Source organism: Anopheles gambiae, chromosome X, assembly GCF_943734735.2.
Source record: "Anopheles gambiae chromosome X, idAnoGambNW_F1_1, whole genome shotgun sequence".
Classification (NCBI taxonomy): Eukaryota; Metazoa; Arthropoda; class Insecta; order Diptera; family Culicidae; genus Anopheles; species Anopheles gambiae.
Window position 1 is genome coordinate 4,257,635 of NC_064600.1, and position 20,564 is coordinate 4,278,198.

At 47.7% G+C, this 20,564-nt stretch overlaps 1 protein-coding gene across 2 annotated transcripts in view; it reads right to left on the minus strand.

The window, feature by feature from the left end:
* Positions 1–20,564, minus strand: part of LOC1272041 (netrin-A) — a 63,261-nt gene that overhangs the window by 21,353 nt on the left and 21,344 nt on the right. For both annotated transcript variants that reach the window (XM_061657461.1, XM_061657465.1), the window contains exon 2: positions 10,641–10,829. In XM_061657461.1, coding sequence (XP_061513445.1) covers positions 10,641–10,829 — 189 coding nt within the window. The remainder of the gene's footprint in view (positions 1–10,640; positions 10,830–20,564) is intronic.

Below are 20,564 nucleotides of genomic sequence, written 5' to 3' on the forward strand. Positions count from 1 at the left end.
ACACACACACACACACCCAAAGGGACAATCCGACGATTGAGACGCGAAGTTTCGGTTGGTTTACTTTGTTCGGTTAGCTAAAGGTCGCCTTTTAACGAGACGTTAAACGCGGAAGGTGGAGCAGGAGATGTTTGAACCTGATTGTTTGGGGGGGGGGGGGGGGGGGGGGGGCCCGTTTTCCAGAATTCCGGCACGGATCATTTGCTTTGATCCGTGGGCTCCATTGCCACGAGTTGATCGGTAGTAGTGTGTTTGGTTTCAAAGTTTGAAGTTTGCAAGTGATAACTTCAGGTTAACAAACAAAAAACGAATGGCGTTGAAAAGACACCCCAACATTGCAGGCTCGTTAGGATGGAAGATCTGACATCGATTTCAGAATAAAGAACTTGCCAGGTTTTTCGCTAACCCAATTCTACGCAATCTAAACTCAGGAACTGCAATGTTCGGAGGAGCGCTAGGCGAAAAAAGGGGTTCGCCTTGGAAATAAAATGTAATAAATTCGTTTGCTGAAAAGATAAACTCGTTCGCCCGACCAACTCCAAACTCGTGTGTGTGTGTGTGTGTGTGTGTGTGTGTGTGTGGCCATCACTGCAGTCGGAAGATATCCAACGCCGCTCGATAGATATTCTATAGACTGACGGAGAATTTCGCTAGTCGTTATTTCCCCATGCCCTACGTTTTTGGACCTGTTTGGTTGCGCTGCCTTCATTTCCACTTTGTATTCATTGTGGGAAAAGTAATAAAAGAGATTCACCCCAAGTATCTAGCAGATCCCGACGAGAGCACACGTATAGTATCGCACACACCACTCATATGTGTGTGTGTGTGTGTGTGTGTGCTCCTGTTTGTGTGCACGTTATCTACACCCTCGTAATCCCTCGTAGACGGGACCTTTTCTTTTCCATTTCGCTTGATTTTCATTATAGATCGCTCGTTTGGGGGTTTGCGGGGCCGAACTGCAGAGACACGATGTTTTTGCATACATCCTCCACTTCCTCTTGCTGCCGTGCGATAGAACCTATCTTGTATCGGCACCGGCACATTCCCCAAGTGAAAAATAAAACGCAAACAAAATCGAGAATGACTTTCGAGAGGCAACAACGCACACAGCCGGCAACGAAACAAAACAGAATTGACACATAAGCACCATGGAGCACCTTGTCAATGGTGACGGCTCTATCTGTCTGGGCCTCGGTCTCGGAGCTCGGGGGCGAGTTTGGAGTATGTTTTGGCGTACAGTATCGGACATTAAGATAGGACCCTTTTTTTTCAATGCACCGTGCACTTGTTTTGCCACGTTACTTGTGTTTGTGTGTGTGTGTATGTGTGTATGTGTGTGTGTGTGTATGTGTGTGTGAGTGTGTGTGTGTATGTGTGTGTGTGTGTGTGTGTGTGTGTGTGTGTGTGTGTGCATGTGTGTGTGTGTGTAGTAGTAGTAGAAAGAGAGTGTGCTTTTTAATGTGTATTTGCAAGTGCGCGGGTTTGTGTCTGAAAAACATAGCTTGCCATGATGTCATGTGGCGTTGAAATTAATCTTATTATGTGTGTTATCATGTGAAACATTGTGCGTTTACACTTGGATAAAAACTAAAGTTTGCATCGACAGCAGCGCTTGTTCTTCGGACGAAAACGCAGGTGTGCTGTTTCATGAATGTGAATGCGACACCGGTGCGAAATGGACACGCGCACAATAGCAATGAACTCGGCATTCCCTCACAGGTGTTTCTCCAGTGCACGCCATTGAAAGGCCTTCGTGCATCTCTGCGTTGCACGTTGTGTGCGAATGGTAAACTTTGTGCGTGCATTGAGCTGGTGCGCAGTTGTTCTTTTCAATGGGCGTTTTGTTTCATGAGCGCGGCAGTATTCTTTTCTCGATTTTGAAGGGAAGACGCTTACTCGCGTACTCGTTGATAGTTTTTATCCATGCGATGTTTTTGCTGCTCCAAAACGATGTAATTCATCGCGTATAGAAGTAGAACGCAGGCAGAGCACGGGATCAGCCGTGTCCAACTTTTTAACCAGCGCGTTCTTGACGGTCCAAGCAAGCAATGTTAGTAACAATGGGTCGAGGTAAACGTTGTACCGATTATCAGCGCCATATGTAAAAGCGAATGGCTGCTGCTGGCATTAAGCGCAAAAGGATCGAGTTCGTAATGGAACGATCGCGCACTTTTGTGGCAAACGCGCTTCGGACAACCGAAACGTGCTTAGACAACTGAAACGCGCTTGGACAACCGAAACGCGCAAGTCAACCGGACGTCCTCCGAAGACCACGGCGAAAGAAGACCGTAACATTGTTAATATATCGAAAACACACTGATCGCGAGGGCGGTGGTCCTGCTTATCACACCAAAAACCTAACCCAAAACACAAAAAAGCTACTTACAAATCTATCCGAAACGACCTACTTGTGAAACAAACACACACATCAATACACATTCAAACATACATCCACACACACACACACATGCACACACACATACACACACACACATACACACACATACACACACACACACAAACACAAACACATACAAACCACACATAAACTTGGCCCAACGGGTGCACGGTGCGTTAAAAACCCAATGCCCTATCTTTCTGTCCGATACTGTACCCCCCCCCCCCCCCCCCCCCCCCCGTAACGGTGACGAAATACTCCGGGGAGACATTGCACATCTAGCCGGGGTGCGTGCGTTTGCGATAATGAAAGTACCGCCATAAAGACTCGAGCTCAATTTACGTCCAGGGATCTCGTTTTGAGAGGGTTTTTTTATTATTTTGGTTTGTTTGGTGTTTGTGTTCCCTTCGCTAGTGTCCTCTAGTGTCCAGCAGCACGATTACAATACCTTTTTTTCCTCGCTTTCACTCTCTCTCTCTGCTTCTCTCTATCTCTTCTGATAGCCTGATATGCTTCTAGTGCGGCACACCGGGCCGTACTGACGAGCGTACAGCACTCAGGGGACTCTTTTTCCCAACGTTTGCCTGAGTATGCAATTCGGGCTGACACCTCGGCAGTTGAGTTCGACTTTACGGCGAAGGCTCACTTGGCAGTTTGAGTAATTCAATTTTGCAGCGAACCCTGAGGGTTGGGGAGGACCTTGGGGGGGGGGGGGGAGAAATTAGGGGCACGAAAGATCCTGCTCGAAATCTTCCGTGCAGTGCAGCGGTGGAATGTTGTAGCCCCGGTGCGCCCAGACCATCTAAAGTGCGAAACTGCGTGTACATCCCGGACGTGCCGGCGCATCGTCCCGTGCACGTCATGCATGAGGCGTTTTCGGTGTACGGTGTGTATAATCGGTAAATCTCACCTTCAACTTGTACCGGATTCCAGATTATCTTTTACCCCAGATGCCCCAGTCGCCATTTCGAGCACACACACACACACACACACTCATGCTGAGAGCTGCTGCCGAAGATTGGAAGCATCCGAGTGGTGAAGAGTGCGGGTTGCATTAAATCAAAACACACCTTGTGCAAGACACACACACACACACAGACACACGAAATGCACATGCAGGCCTCACACGATGCTGTGGTCCGTGTGCATTCAAATCCGACCGGGTGGGAGGGGGTTGCAAAGTAAGACATGAGATGAGAGGAGAAGGTGCAAAGCAAAAAAAAACACTTTGCTACTTCCAAGCGAGATTTTTTTTTCTTTCTGCAAGGCAGGTAGCAATAATAGCGATGATGATGTTGATAGCAATATCGCCGCTGGGCTAGTTGGGCCATAGTCAGGACCCAGACACATGCGAACGCTTTTAACCGACCCGAACCCGAGACGACGAGACCGCCACGGCACAACTTTGGGGAAGGGTGGTGTGGTAGCGCATGCACATTAAAAATTATTTAATGCGATATTTTGGCGCAGCAAAGTCATAAATATTTTCACTCCTTCGCTTCCTATCGCCTTTTGCCATGGGTGTGCGCTGATGCTGGCGGATTGCTGGGAGCGATTCAAAAGGGGTGGGGATGGCAGCCGTCTTGCAACCGGACAGTGGGTCATGGTGGGCAAAAACGGGGGTAAAACGCAAGAAAACAACCATTTCAATTGAAAATATGATTGAATTATGATGATCATGAAAGAATCAGAATCATAAGTCTTGATTCACAAAATAAAACATTTTTGGAGCGAATAATTGTCTCTGAATTCTTCAATTACGGCAAAATAATGAAAAGAAAAGAATACATGCTTTCAAAAAGTGATGGGTTAAGTTGGCAAAAATCCGGAGTCGACTCCGGTCCAACTCCGATAATTTCGGAACCGGGCTCCGGAAGGTAGTTCTGCCCAACATTATCTGGAGTAGTTCGGATTCGTCTGGAGTCGTCCGAAATCGCCCGGAGTCGCCCAGAGTCGTCTCTTTGGAATCGATTTAACCAATATCTTTTAGTACTAAACTTGCATTGTACTTAATTTATTTCAAGCATAGTACCTTTGCACTTGACAACTCTTGAATCCATCCAAATTTAAATGTTTGAAGTCGTTACTCTGCTACTATTTGAATCCATGCGCTGACCATTCTTACCATATTAGCAAACACATTCTTAACAGCTAAAATTTGGTAGTTAGGATCAATAATATCAGCGAACAAAAAACATACAGCAATGCTCACATCTTTACTTGGTGAGTTCTTGTGGCCTAAAGGTGGGCTGAGAGTCATTATGAACCAACTTGGCCTATCCTAAGCGTAAAGGAGGTCTAAATCTTCTTCTACCAAGAATAAAGATGCCATCATTACTGATCAATAGACATCTCAAAGAAAAAACTAATATGCCTTTTACCTCAAAATTCGTGCTAAAAATAGAAAACCCTCCAAACATTCAAAAAGTAATAACAAAAGAATGTGCTTATTTAACAGATTCAATAATTCAAAAACCCACTGCAAGTGAAATACATAAAACAATGATAAACTTTATTCCTTCTCCTTCAATTACACAAAATACATACCCAGCATTCAAATGGAACAAAATATGGTGAAATATTAACTCAATAGAACTCAGCTCAAAACAAAGAACCTTATACTATTTGCTAGTAAATGAAAAAATCAGTGCTCAGGATCAAAAATTTTAACATAATTACAAATCGGTTAACAGTACAAATTGCTCTTTTTGCGGAATTACTGAAACACTAGAACACAAATTTAAAAACTGCAGAGAAATCGAAGATTACTGGAACATGTTTAAAGATATTATTGAATCATACCACATAAAACCTCTTGCATTCAACGAATTATCTAATCCCGAACAGAGAGGCATATATAAGCAAAATGACAAAAAAAAACATCATGAGCCTTTTCATAAACTACAAAGAATTGATAGAAAATAATGAAATAAAACAAATAAAGAATAAAAACACGTGGAAGGTCATGATAAGTTAGTGAATAGTTTGTAAGTAAATATACGGATTTGTATTGTTTTAATGAAAAAAAAATCTTACGATCTGGACTGAAAACTGAGTGTATTTATGTTGAATAAATAGTAAACATGACAAGCAAAACAGACAGAATTTACTCGTGTGCTTGACAGCCAGCAACAGAAAACACAATCAAGCTGCACTAGAATTAGTGTATCACTTCTACGATGCCAACTTGTACATGCACTTTTGGATTCATAACATCTTCTTTCATTTGTTTATTTCGGTAGTTGAGTCGGTTCAAGCCTGCCGATGTTACTCCTCCAGGTTGTTTAAGTATAACTGATGGGTGTAGTAAATACTCAAAATCTTCAAAATCGAAAACAAATCTTTTTGAATGAATGCATTGCATTGATGTTAATTTTCCACACTACTTCACAGTCCCATAGTGCCGGGTGATGCACCACGCGTGTGTGCAAGCAGGTCGAAGTACCGTCAAGGAAGCAAAGGTGGCTGACACACAACTAAAAAAAAGAGCGGTCGCCACGGTCAAAGTGAAGGTTTTGCACTTATTTTCCTCACTGCAATATTGTTAGTAGCCGGTCGAGAGAAATTGAACGCTGACGCGGCAGGTGTAACGAGGAGCGTTCTAACAAACATATTTGTGCCAGTTTACAGACACTGGTGTTATAAATATGGGTTATAGTTGTAGTAGTAGTGGTGCTGCTGTTGTAGTTGTTTTAACACCCCCAAAAACTAGTCAACAAATAACAGCAAAATGGTGGGAGCTGTGCGCTGTACGCTCGTAATGGGCATGGGCATGTAAAATGTGTTAAACAAAAGTGACCCCCCGTCCAGCGAACGAAAGCCAGCCGAGCACTAATAATTATTAATAGGCAATTGGGCACAGCACGGGTTCGGAGCAAACAGTCGGCTCCGGCTCCTCGTCACACATTCATTGGAAAGTGCTAAGTACACCTGGACAGCTGCTAGAATATTTATAAATTCATTATCAACTCTCCAGGTCGTACCATAAATCGAGCATCACTCCCCCTGTCACCTGCTTCACACAGAGCGTTCACCGGGTGTGTTTTATATTGGTGTGCAAACTGGTCGTGGAGCTTGTTGGGAGTATTGTCCATTTGTTTGTTTTTTTTTTGCTTAATATCTACACAGGTTGTTCTAGCTGAAGAGGAGCCTAGAACATCTCCAGTGCCTGTACGATCGATTCTCGTGCACTGCTAGAAGCTGACCGATTCCTGGCCTCCCGGTTCATCATTAATGGGCAACAACAATTAAACGGACCAGTCGCGGGCCTGATTGTCAACTGTGGCCCGTTGTGTTGCAGTTCCGCTCTCGTCGGACTGTTCGCATGCCGGCCTCTCCGGAAGACGACGACAGCTCGGCACGGGGCAGGCTAGAGCGCGGCTGAACAATTAAAATTCAATCATTTGCAAGCGCACACCCTCTCGGTCGGTGGTTTTGGCCTCCGGTAGCAATAAGTGAGCGGCAAACGCTTCCGATCCACCGTCACTAGATCCGAGCGCGTTCTCATCGGATTTCTGTTTACCCCCGCAGGCTGTGTTCGTTCGGTGTTTATGCGCGATGCCGTTATCGGTTTCGTTGGTGAAATTAAATTTTTGGCTCATCTGGGCAGCCCGCTCCCGCGCCGAACGGAACCGCTCGACTTACAGCACCGGCTGCTGGGCGATACCCTAACAGCCGGGCGCGTCATTTTTGCTGTGCGGCAACAAAATGGCTACCGATGGCGTCCAGCTGGACGCTATCCGTCCATTGTTCGCTGTGCCGTAGCGCTATCGCAATGGGGGAATCGGTCCGTCGCCGTCGAACTCGCAGCAAAGCGCAGCTGTGAGAGGGCAGTGATAATGTTTCTTTATCGCGGTTTGTGCTTGATGAATTTTTGTGACGCAAAATCGTCCCACTCACATCGATGTGTGTTTGTTTGATGCGCTAAATAGATTTTAATCACCGTATCACAGTATCATCGGCCGCAGCCCCGGCCGACGGCTTGCGGAAAGCAAACCTGCAGTAACGAACAGGCGGACGGAACTACGAACTGATGTCCGCGAGTCAATAGCCACATCCAGGGCTGGTGGATGCAGTCACTGCCCACTGGGAGCTGCTCGGTCCAGCAGTGTACACACCGATACCGAGCCTGAAACTGATAGCACACTGTGGCCGGTACAAATTACCCGAACTCGCACTGTTTGCACATTCGTGCATGCGTACGCAATAAAGCACAGCCGTGCTATGGACGGGGTGGGGTATGGCATCGCACAGGCTCATCTGCCACAGCTGCCGCAGCTACGAGCCCGTCGGCCCATTACAGTCCTAGTACCAATTTCGGTACACTGGCACTTTGCTCGCCATCGTCGTTCGTCTGTTTGTTTGTTTCGTCCAGTTGTCCGATGCGCTCTCCCGTCTCTACTGTTGATATGGATTCGAAATTATGCCCCTGAGCGTTCGGGATGAGATACACATACACACCCGACCCGACCGGCCCGAAACGTGGCTCGTCAATATCTGTGGCACCCGGTCGTCCCTAGCCCCCCAGCCCTCACTCGCCAAACAATTGGTTTTGCGTTTGAAGTTCCAGCCTGACAGGCTGCGCCCTGGTAAGGTACGAGCACACCCGACCCACCTTATCGGGCGCCGCCAGCGCCAGCGGGACCGTGCGTAGGTGAGCAGTTAACTTGTATCCCTTCGCTGCGAGGGGGCTGGGACTCTTGCCTGTTGAGGCCTGCGGCTAGCTGACGGCTAAATTTCAAAAAAACGATATCCTTTCCAGCACGCGTCCAATTGGCCCGATGTGCCCGGATATTGCAGGCACCGTTTTGGTTTGTGTTGTGAAAGTCTTCTTTATTCGTGCAATTTTTCAAACCGTTCAAACTAACGCATCAAAAAGTGCTCGATCCAGTTTGCGGAAAGAGCTTATCTTCTACACCACGCTCCAGCAAACGCACAGCGAGTTTTGGTCCTTCGAACCGGATCGTTTGGATTTCGTATTCCGCGTGTGTTTGCTTTGCAATCAAACATATAAAGCTAACACACACGCACACACAGACACTGACACGAATGGGCATATGAGCGAAGGATGTGGATGAGGAGTGAAATTGCGTGCTAGAAATATCTCAACTTCTTAGCCGGGGCAGTAAAAGAACAGAAAAAAAGGGGCAGCAAACGCCCAAAACCCTGAGCTCCCGCTTGAGCTGGCACATCCATAATTCATCCATAATCACTTCGTTCCGGGTCTTCACGGTGGGCGAAGCGTCGGGTAAAAGCTGACAGTCATAATAACGGTCAAAGAACAATGCGGTGCGCCTAGGCGTGATGTCCTTAATGAAGCGCCGTCTACACTCGTGAAGCGGGGGAAGTGAGTGGAGAACCTTTTTCTTTGTCCAGAAGTTTGCCTGCAACAGCCGTATTGAAGTTATGATTTGGCTTTCGCTTAATTTCATCCCCACTGCCTGCCGACCGTGTAGCTGCAGCTGGAGGTAATTTATTTCCCATCTCAGACACCCGGGCTTATGTCAGGTTCGTCAGTCGGGAAATGTAGCAAACGGTGGGCACCTTTTCGGGACGCAGACCGACCGAAGGATGCTCTATATGCGGGGAAAACCACCTCAAAAAAAGGAAAGAAAATGCGAGATCGAAAAAGAAAAGTGCACTGGGACGTGAAAACGTGCCCTCGCGTGTAAGTCGAATGCTGAATTGTTGATTTTTTCGCCCACCCGAACTGTTGATGCCCTTGGGGGGGGGGGGAAAAAAGCCCCAGTGCAATTCCCGGTGCTAATGAAACGAAGGGACTAAAAGCGTAAAATTGAAAAGCGTCCTCCACCGAGTCCGTAAGTAACAAATCGGAAAATTGCTTCGAGTGTATGGACTTTTTTTTGTGGCCCTCTCGCCACGGCTCCCGAAAACATTTCAACAATACACATTTAGTAACGGTTCGCCCATTTTTGTACTTTATTTTTTTTTTGGGGGCAGAGCGTGCTCTCGCGATGATGATGGATTGCGAAACGCGGGAATGGCACTCGGTGGCGGTGTGCCAAGCTGTGTCTAGCACGGGACTCGTTCCCCGAGGGGGGGGGGGGGGGGGGGGGGGGGGCAAGGTGCCCAAGAGATCGATGGTGATGGGCTGGCAGGCCAGGCGGCCTAGGCTTTTTGGCGCACAGCGCCGGCAAACCGGCAGCACCGCCCGGGCGTGGTGATGAATTATTAATAATCTTCAGAAAGAAATTACTTTCGAGCGGAAAGACGACCCCATCCCACCGACCGGAAATCCGGAATATCTTCCTCTGCCAGGCCTGGTTGCTGCCACTGTTTTGGGTTTTATTTTGGGCAAATGTTTGGGGGGGGGGCTTTGGAGTTTTGCGGGAAATAGGTTCTTTGGGTGCTGTGGAGCTGTGTGATGTGCTCCGGCACAGCCGAATCAATCGGGGAGCTTGTGATAGAATTTCTTGCAGATAAAGTCGACACTGGCGCTAAAGCTGTCGCGGCAACGACCAGCGGCAAAGGTACTGCCGGTGTGGCGGCAGTGGCATGTAGCAGTTTCCGGAACTTTGCCGGCTCAAGAAGCCCATCCATTGAGGTAAGTATGAGCCAGGCTCAGCCGTGGCAATTTATTATTTAAAGTCCTGCCTCCCGCAGACCCAGCAGCAGCAGCACTGGGGAGCGCACCGAAGGCCACACGGCGTAAGTACTCGGGCCGGACGGAGCAAATTTGTCACCCGCAACCAATCTCGACTGCATTACCGAAAGGAATTCAAATTAGTTACCGATTATGGAAGCGCGTAAGCTCCTGCCGACTTCGACACAAATCGCTTTCAGCAAAAATGGTCTGCTTCCCGATATTGGCAGCTCTGATACTGTCCTTTTTTTTACGCTGTTGGTGTCACGCTCTGCTCATTCTCCACCGTAAAACGGGCGAGAGAGTAATGATTAATAGGGTACGTTTCGCGAAACCGTGTGCGAACATCGTCGGGTAATCTCTCCCCCCTGCTTGACGGTAGACATCATAAATCTTCATTAAATTATGTGATCTGATGAAATTTCCTGCGCTCCTTCCATGCCATAAACTGAGGTGATGCAGAACACAAGATAAAGAAAAATCACACGACTTGCACCTACACGGTGACGAAGTCACCAAGGTCCTTGGATTGATCTTATCGCATTGCGAGAACGCTCTGTTAGCAGGTAGTTGGGCAAATCTTGATTAGAACCTAAAAAAAAAAAACGTGCAGGAATGGGTCGTCGCAGGCGTACCTACCTTTGCAAACCTTCCGGTGCGTGATCGGCTTGGTGGCGTCACGGTAGAATCCCTCCCGGCAGTAGTGACAGTGGCGGCCGGTGGTCGCATGCCGGCAGCTTAGACACACGCCGCCGGATATCCGGCCGGACATCTTGTACAGCTCCATGTTGAACCGGCAGCGGCGCGCGTGTCCATTACAGTTGCAGGCTGGCATTGTTCCGCGACCGACACAATGGGACACCGTTCCCCGGAAATGAGCGTGGTAAGGGAGAGAGATAGAAAGAGAGAGAGAAAGAGAGAGAACAGTAAGATTAGTTGGAGGTGATATGTCGGTGCTAAAGATGTGAAGATGTTGAAGAAGAATGCTGGAAAAAAACATGGTTGGATCACCTCTTGGAGCATCTTCAGAAGGCGGTGAAGTAGAGTTCTTGCTTACAGAGGCACACGTCAACGCCACCTAAGGTTAATAGTTGACCCTTAAGAAGAAAGGTTTGGAGCTCTTCTCCAAACAACAAAAACAAAACAAAAAAGCGCTCCCAGGACGTGATCCAACAACGTGGCAGTGGATTACGCTCGAGGCTGGTCAAAGAAAACCCTCGGGGGTTCCGCACGCCAACAAGTCAAACAATAAGCCTAGCGAGAAGGAAACGCTACAGGGGTACGGGGTTTAAGGTCGCTATTTTAATCTTTAATTTCCGTCCGGACCCACCCCCGTAGCTCTCACACACAGAGATCATGCGTCTGATCTGGATACTGCCCTGGAGTGGCAAAAGTCGCGTAGGAAAGCAACGAAGACCCCACGGGCACGGCGGCGGCGGCGGGCGATGCTTCTACATTAAATTATTCATAGTAATGCAGCCCGGGGAACGCAAAGAGGTGAAGAGGATGAGATGCCGAAGCCGGCGCAAACTTCCGCGGATTTCCCCATGCCTTCGCTCCTGGAGTCGATTTCCGGTGTTTCGGCAGCGAGCAAAAATCATCCCAGCAAAGAGCTGTACCAACTTGTGCTGTGAAACAAAGCCCGTGTGACACTGCTTCGTTTGTAAATAATAATTATTTCAGCAGTGTAGCCGGCCGCGTGTAGCAAATGCGAGATGCGCCGCTGGCAGCGCAACAATGTCACGGGCAGCGCGAAGAAGGCAGAAGGCGGCGCGTATGATTCGTCTCGATTTATATTACGTTTTTATGACACATCCGAGGCAGTAAACACGCTCTTCACAGTTTATGAGCACTCTCTCACACACACACACACACACACACACACCCACGGCAGAGCAAAAGCGTCAGTGGGAGTAGAGTAGAGCGCTCGCTGTCCCGCCCGCAACCTACAGTGTAGGACCAGGACGGCTGGCAGCAATCGAATAAATAATGGCAATTTGTGCAGAGTGCGCGTCTCCATTTCGGTGTTTGCTTGCGACCAGCTTGACAAAACATCTCAATGTTCCTATTTATCATACCGCTAACGCTGGGAGCGGAACGTAGCAGCAGCGCAAGCGTATGGGAGCCGTAGTGGGCGCCCCCGTTTCGATTCCCAGGGGCTGTTTTGCTTCAGAATTGCTGATGGACCTGATCGCTTCTCACAGTGGAACAGTGGGTTTAAGGTAGCTCGTGCCTGGAGTACGAGTGTCTTGCTTCCGGAGCGCCCCGAGTGCCTGGATCTAGCACAGAGACTACTCCTGGAACCTGTTGGGGCCTCCCATAGCCGGGAGACACCAAAAACCCCTTTCCGAGGGGATTTTGCTTGCCCGCGGCGTGGAGTGGAATGCCAAATTAGAAATCTCAGTCAATTAGGACAAATCGCATTCGCACAATACGATGAGGTGTGCAAAAAACTTCCACCAAGCATCTTACCGCAACTGATACCGCCTACCCAGTGGGTTTGGATGCCGGGACGCTTCCCAGGAGGCATCAGCAGCCGTGGAAGGCAGCAGCAGCAAATCAAAATCATTCCGCTTTCGGTCGGCGTTAGCGAAACCTCACGATGAGTTGCTTTAATTCAAATTTAAATGCGAAAAGAGAAAGAGAGAGAGAGAAAAGACAACACCCCGCAGAGGACAACTACTCGCAAGCACGGAGCAGAATCGGCCGATTGAACCGCTTGCGGTGAGTTTAATCAAGATAAATGGTCACACGATAATCTCCTCATTTGGAAAAGGCCGCCGTGCGCCTCCTACGACGAAGGCTGGCTGCCGGTTTTGTGCGAGATTTGGAGATGCTTCGGCTGCCGTTGCGGTACAATAAAGTACTGGCGCAAATGGGCACAAAACCTCCCTGCGTCAAGAGGCTTGGCCCGCCGATTCCGCGCCGTATTGTGGTTTGTTTTCGTTTCGCGTTTCGCGCGGAGAGGGACCGCTTCGAGCGGCACGGGGCACCGCGCTAGGTGCTGTTTATTTCTTCCCCAACTGCCATTGCCATTGTTGCTGCTGCTGCTGCTTCAAAAAGATATCGCCTGCCCGTTTCTCGCCATGACTGTGCGCGACTGTGCGACCGGCCCGGTGGCGAGCCATTCTCGCGTACCTAATTTCAATTAAAAGATGTTTGTTTTTAGAGCGGTATCCGGCCAGGCAGTACACTTGTGGGGCGGGAGGTTTCGCATCGAGGTGTGATTGTTGGAGGCGTTGGAGCCGAACTCCGCTTAATGCTCGGTACTCGAAAAGCGGGCACCGTAATGGGCCGGAGGGCTCCCAAGATGGAATGTTGCGGCTGATGGCGTTCGTGTTGTTGATGATGATGACGATGATGAGGCATCTTTTTTTTTTTTTTTTTTGTTGAGCCCACGGACGCTCTATATCCTTCGGCAAAGGTTCAGGCACAGGTGGCCGCACTGTGGCCGCACACGCCTTTCGGTCGATATCATCAAAAAAGTAACGTGAGCTCATTCCGAAACGTGACCAAAACGCGCGTAATGGTGTCACTGAGGTACGTTTCACCGTAATTTTGGGTGATGTTTTCCTTGCGCTAACGATCGTGCCGAAGGATGGTTGGTGAGGTTACATTTTGAAGCTTTGCGGCACGCGCTCGGTGCAGCAGGGCTTTAGAATTCGTGCGCGCGTTTAAATTTACCCATTTATCGATGAAATTGGAAGAACTCATCAAAACGATCACGTGATCGGTTGAAGCAGTATCGATTTATGAGCCCCTTTTGCGAGAGCAGCATGGTGGTCTAATCGATAGCTACACTGGCTCTCACACAGTCCGATTAGGGTCAGAATCCCGCTTGAACCAATTTGAGGAAAAAACTTTTCCAGCCACGCGAAAAGAATGCTCTTACTGACACTGATAATGACAACAGTGATGAACAAATACAAAATGCAGGAAACAAATTAAACACCTCTTTAAAGCTTAATTGCAAATGGCTACCGGAGGCGATGCCGCATTAAAATATAATTCCATTCCATCCAAAAAAAACGCTGCAAAAAACTGCTTCGTTGAACTAACTGGCGCTTGTGTTGCTGGCACCAACATTAAGATAAAGGATTGACTAATAACTAACGCAAAAAAAGGAAATGAAAAATCCCACATTACACATTATCTCACCTTTTTCGCCATACCGGGCAGTAATAATGGGACGACACCCACCGTTTCCGTGTGCCCCAAACCCCACCCGACAGCGAAACCTAACCATTTGCAAGCAGCACATTCAACTTTTACCATTGCACCCGTTAATGGATGTAAATTTTGCCAGTGCTGCCGGGATCAAAATTATGCTCTGCACGGTACCCCCTCCCCCCCCCTCCCCCCTTGCGTGATCTTTTCCCTGCTGGAGGTGGAAGGTGCTGGAGAAAGGTCAGGCCACAAGGTAGGGATGGCGTAGCGCGCACCTCGAAAATGGTGAAAATGGCACGAACAGCAGCAGTGCAAAACAAAAAAAAGCACACATACGCAACCGAAAAGCCAAAGGGACGTGCGGGAAACTGGGACTGGTAATTAACTTTGATGTGGTTACCGCCAGCCCACCTCCCACCGCCTCTCGGTCGGTCAAAATCCTGTGTGACGTGTTGAAATATGTTGCATGCTCCATCGGGTGGGTCGTTTGGGCCGGGGATGTTTGTTTGGCAGCTGGTGCCGGCTACTAACAGGTTAACACTGGGAAGAAGCGGCAACAGAAGAAAGAAAAAAAATATGGAAAACCATACCGACATGAATAAAAACAGCGGCACATTTTTAATGACTTCCAGCCTGTGGGATGGCGGGTGGGAGAAAGGGGCTAGAAGAGTGAACCGTTTGCAACGGAACATCACAAGGGATTTTTGGGGCGGGCAAAAGGGCGACCCGCGACTTGTTGGACAACAATGTGGAGTGTCAAATTTTATGCCTTTTCCTCCTCCTCCCAGACGCTTGTGCCGTATGCGCTGTGCCCTTAACCTGTGGAGCGCTACCCGATCCCGTCGAAAGCCGTCAATATAGGGGTGATTTTGTTGTTGTTTTTGCTGTATTGGGCTTTGGTGACGGGTACGGGCACCTAGTTTTATGCGATGGCGCTGTCTTGCAGTGCTTTTTTTTAGCCGACAATCGACACGTTTACACGCTTCGCTTGCGCGCTTTCGGTCAAGCTGCTCTGCTTGCGCGCGATAGTACAACCCGGTACATACGATTATGCTGTGCTTTGGTTTAGATGTTTACCGACGTTTTTTTTTTTTTTTGTTTGTGTTTGGTTTTGCAGTCCAGGGAGAGGATTTGCTCCCACAGGATGCAGCCCCACGGCAGGGGGAGCGGTAAAGGTAAATGGGGATGATTTATTTTATGTGGCACTTTATTAGCTTCACTCGCAGGGTGGGAACGAAACGGCACCGGTAAAATAAATCGGGCAATAACGCACCAAGCACGAAAGGTACGGGTTTTATTGCCTTTGATGGGGAGCGGGTTGTTTTGGTGTAGCCAGTGCGATATTAAAAATGAGCTCCGGGCCTTTGGTTTAGCGAGCGAAAGTGTAAATATATTCAATTTCGGTTTAAATGTCACCCAGATTAACAGACACGGCTAAGATAAGCGTTGTGCATTTAATTTCGGTTAACAAACTTTTTTTAAGTAGTCTGTAGCGTCGAGTTGACGTTCTATTTTATAAAAATGAAAACCTATACTTGTTTTTACTTCTTCCCTTGTATTATATTTTTCTTGGCTGACAATAAATAGTATTTGTTGTACCTATTTCCTGGATAGGACTCAATATTCTGATTTTATAATTCAAAGGAGCTATAGACAAGTTTCAAGTTTTGTAGCAAACATTAATATTTCCGAAAACATAACCAAAGATCTTCAATGCACCACATATTGGCATGGAATGAATTTTAACTTCCAATAGAAAAGGTAGTTACAAAGATTGATGAAAAACAGAAGAGATGAGAATTGTAAACGTTAAAAAGCAATGCAAACAAAATAAGCTTTTTCCCTTTTGGAAATTCAATGTTCTACAGAGTCTCAAAATCTTGTAAGACCCTTTAATCTATCAGAAAAGTTTTTCCGGTCAAATTGGAAGACCACGGGGTCCTCTGATAGGAATCGATCCACCCTTTTAGCGATCGCAGTAGCCGTTGCGTTTATCAATTAAACTACCGATCTGTCTGATGGCGTGCACGCAAAACGAAGACAAAAAGGATTGTGCTTCCCAGAGCGTCAAAAAGTGTTTCCCAAAACCAACAGCCTGTACCAGTTTCAGTCGGTTGCTTAATTGAATAATATTGTTCGATCGACACAACAGGACACGGACATTCCTTGCCATGCTTTCGCGCAAGACGGCCTGATGTATATTTTTGTGTAAACAAAAAAAACAGAAAGCAAATTCCTTCCCTATGCACTTAGCGGTCGGTATCGCTTACATGTCGCGAACAAAACGCTTCCCCAACCAGGCCAATAATAAACTAACACACTGCTGGTGCACTTTCACATTCTTGTGTAAATTCTTTTCGCCAACACATCGCGCTGTGCCGGTTAAGCGGCAGATTTATCGCCTTATCGTTTGTGCGGGGCGGTGGGGACTGAGACGGTTTGCGCAGGAGACAGTTCGGCAACGGAGCAGCAGCAGTTGGGCGGATAAGCCGCCCAGAAGCTTAAGCTCCTCTTCGTCGGAGCGCAAACTGTTTGCTGGGAGCACAAGGGGGGGGGGGGGACTAGTGTCAGCTTTCTTTCGTACTTTTCCATAGGGAAGTGTAGGGGGGGGGGAGGTGTTTTAAGCATACAAAATATTGAAAAACCAAACATCGGGCCCAAAATCCCAAGAGCATATTTTCAGATCATCCTTTAACAAAATATGAATAGCAGCCTGCGAGGAATAATCGCATGTGGAGCACACACACACACACACACGCAAACACTCGGTCGGTGATGGAATTTACATCATCAAATTGTTCCACACAATCTTTGCCAAAACCAAAAAAAAAAAAACACGACTAAAAACCGACAGCATCGTACCGCATGGGAGGGAAAACTCCATCCAATGGGTTGCCGCCCATTTTTCTCGGCTACAATTTCCTTTTGAATATTTCCAGCAGCATAATCCTGCCCCGCTGGGTCTGGGTAAAGCAAAAAAGCAAAAAAAAAAAACGAAACAGAAACGGGGTGGGGAAAACCATCGTTTAGCCGAGCAGGGGGAGTGTCGGCGGAAAAAGGAAACGGCTCCCGGATACTCCCATTAATCGGTTCAATATTCCGGCACAGCATTTTCGGCAACCGGTGGGGGGGTTGATTGAGTTATAGCTGGCTGGTCCGGGAGTCTCCCTCAGTTTTTCCACCTTACCCACGCCTCCCACCCTGGGTAGGAAATTGTAGCAAAGCCCACCCCTTCCCCTCCACCTTTTGCCGCCTGGTTTGACACAGTGATTTATAATTTGGTTTAAAAGAGGAGAACTTTCTCAAACAGGGACCACAGTACTCGAGCGCTCGAGCGGGAAAGAAATATTTACGTGCCTGGGCTTTTTTTCACTCTTTTTTTCACCCTTTTACTGCCTCTTTTTGAAGTCAATGTTGTATATGTATATTTATTTTTCACGTTCAAATAAACCCTCTTACTTACTGCCCCTCCCCCCCGCTTCTCCACGCACCACTTTATATTGAGACATTTGCCAAGCGTAACTTCAAACCGTATTGAAATTTGTATTCCTCCCTCACTCAATTTCCCGTTCTGTTTTATTTTTTTTTATGAAATCGAAAGGGGAGCAAAAAGGGGTGAGCAGTGGTAAGTCCCATTTCCATTGAATGTTTTCCTGCACCGTCGTTGGGTGCCCCCCCCCCCCCTTGCCCGGCGCACAATGCTTGAGGCCAAAGCTGCCGATCAATTAGAGTGCACACATGTTGCAAAATTGCTTCCAATCGTTTGCGGTCTTGTACACGCTTTGCTGGGTCCGGATTGCCCCCCCCCCCCCTTCGACACTTTTCCCAGCCGTGTTGGTTTCGTTTCCATCCGGGCGAGGCATGCACAGTGTGTGTGCGCAGTTGTAAGCGCAGCGGGATAAGTTTTAAGTTTTAATAAATTTAATAAATAACCAAAAATCAAAAATCACCTGTACCCAGTGCTGCAAAATGTCATGAGTATCACGAGATTTTCACCAACGAAAACAATCAACATATCTGTGGTAGCTTGATGCTCATTGCTGATAGTCAATAAAAGTGCGTCACGACATGCTGAACACGACAAGTGAATTTTTGAGTCCAACGCGATATTCTGACTGACAAGCTTAGCTTAATACCGGCGCAAGCATAAACATGATTTTTTTCTGTCTGTGAACGGTGTTGAAAAATCCCACTGTTTCAGTCATCAACACTCACCACTGAAACGAAACTCAAATCAGACCACGTACACAACTGAGATGATCAGTGACGATACTCAAACAGTTGGAGAATCAATCACATGCTTGGTGACATTTTGATTAGCACCCAACTCTTGGTCACTCACTTGGTTACGACATTTTTTGCCATATCACAATCTCATCATTCTTGGAATATACTTTGTATGTGGTCCCAACCAACAAAATGAGCATGCTTTCTCGCGCTGTCGTGACCAAGTGACTGACCAAAAGTTGGTTGCACACAATGTCACCAAGGATGTGATGGTCGCACCAACTGTTTGAGGCTCGCCTCTGATCATCACACTAGAGCTAGTGACGCTGACATGATTTTGTTTCAGCCGGAATGTGTCATGACTATGACAGTGATATTTTGCAGAACTGATCACACCAAAAAAAAAGTCATGACATAGTGACTGACCAAGCGATGGTCACAAAAATGTCACGAGCCATGCATTGATCACACCAATCATTTTGAGTATCACTTCTGATCACAATTGAGTACGTGGCGCTGATATGGATTTTGTTTCAGTCAGATTTTTTTATGACATTGACAGTGATATTTGGCAGCACTGCCTGTACAACGTTACTTACGCTACAGCATAACAACATACCAGCCTGCCCTTTCTTACTTCCCGTGTGGGGTTGGGACTCCAAAACAAAAGCGTTAAAGTATAAAGTATAAGGTTATACACGGAAGTCTCTTTGCAGCAGCAGTTGAACGGCTAACCAGACTGTTCATCAAAAGAAATTCAATTTAAAAAAAAAAAACCGGCACATGCATATCAACCGCCCGCGCCTATAAATAGCTCCCACACTGTAAGGCTCGCCACCCGGCGGAAGTCCTGCTAGATACAAATTTTAATACCTGTGCAAGCCCACATCAAATGCAATTTCCCAGCGACCATCGGAAAAAAAAGCGGAAATGGGGATGCATAGGGCGGGCGGATGGCTCTGTTATACCGGTCGCGTACCGAGCACCGGCACCGAAATGGAATGGATCCGGCATCCATCCAGCAACAACAACAACAACCACAAAAAGAGGGGAACAGCATTGCAACAAGCATCACTGGACGCTATGGGACGCCACAGTGTGGTCACACGGTTTTGCACACACGAGATGACAAGAAAGCAACACACACACACACACACGCACACTAAAAGCACTGAGTTGGAGAAAAAAGAAAAACGGTAATGCTATTAATCAATTTTTCAGCCCATCACGTACTATATTTTGAGCACGGGGCGCATTCGTGCGCCGTCACTAAAATATTCATATTTTGACAGCTGGGTTGACAGTTGCTTTACACGTGCAGCCGCAAATGACAGTGCGACAGGGGAGGGCCTCAGCGGTCACACCGGGTCTAGGGGGTGTACCCGGTACGTGCTCTGGTGGCACATGCAAATGCAGCAAGTTCGCACGTCCACACGGGAGCTGACTTGCTGGGCAATGAGATGGAAATTTTAATTTGTCAACGCTGACAGCTGGTGAAATCCGTGCCATCTTTTCCGTGCGAGAAAAGTTGGTTGTTTTGTTAGTGTATATGTTGTGGGTGGGAGCAACAAAACCAAAAACTGGGGCTTCAACGCGTTTTTTTCTGGAAATGCGCAGCAGTGCAGTAGCTCAGAAATGGAGGATAAGCTGCGAGGCCTCCTGGTTCGATAAATTATCTCCACTCGGCAAGCACAATGGGTTCTCATTAATCCAGCCCAAAGTCACTGTGGCTGCTGTGGATTGGCATGCCAACCACACTGGCGATGCGTTGGGTCGTCAGGTCAGGCTTTGTGGCAGCGGAAAAGATGGCACGTTCCGGTGCGGTTCTGGTTTCATGAGCTGGAAGCTTTGCTCGGCCGATCGAGGATGCCTTTTGAGTTCGCCGTTCATACCCAGCTGATTCGGTGCGGTACGCACGAAAGTCTCGAGCAACTTGCAGGGTCTGATGTAGCGTACACCACACCATCGGGCGAAGATCCTTGACATTCCTAGTGAAGCGGTGGTGTACGCTCGGTGCACTCTCTCTTCTCTAAAAAAAACCTGTCTCCGCTAGCATTCCACCGGTGGGATGGGAAGCGGACACGCCAACCACGTGTCTGTCTGTCTGTCTGTCTGTGCTAAGCATCTCGGGGGAGGGACAGTAAATAGAGTCGCTTGCTCGTTGCGTAC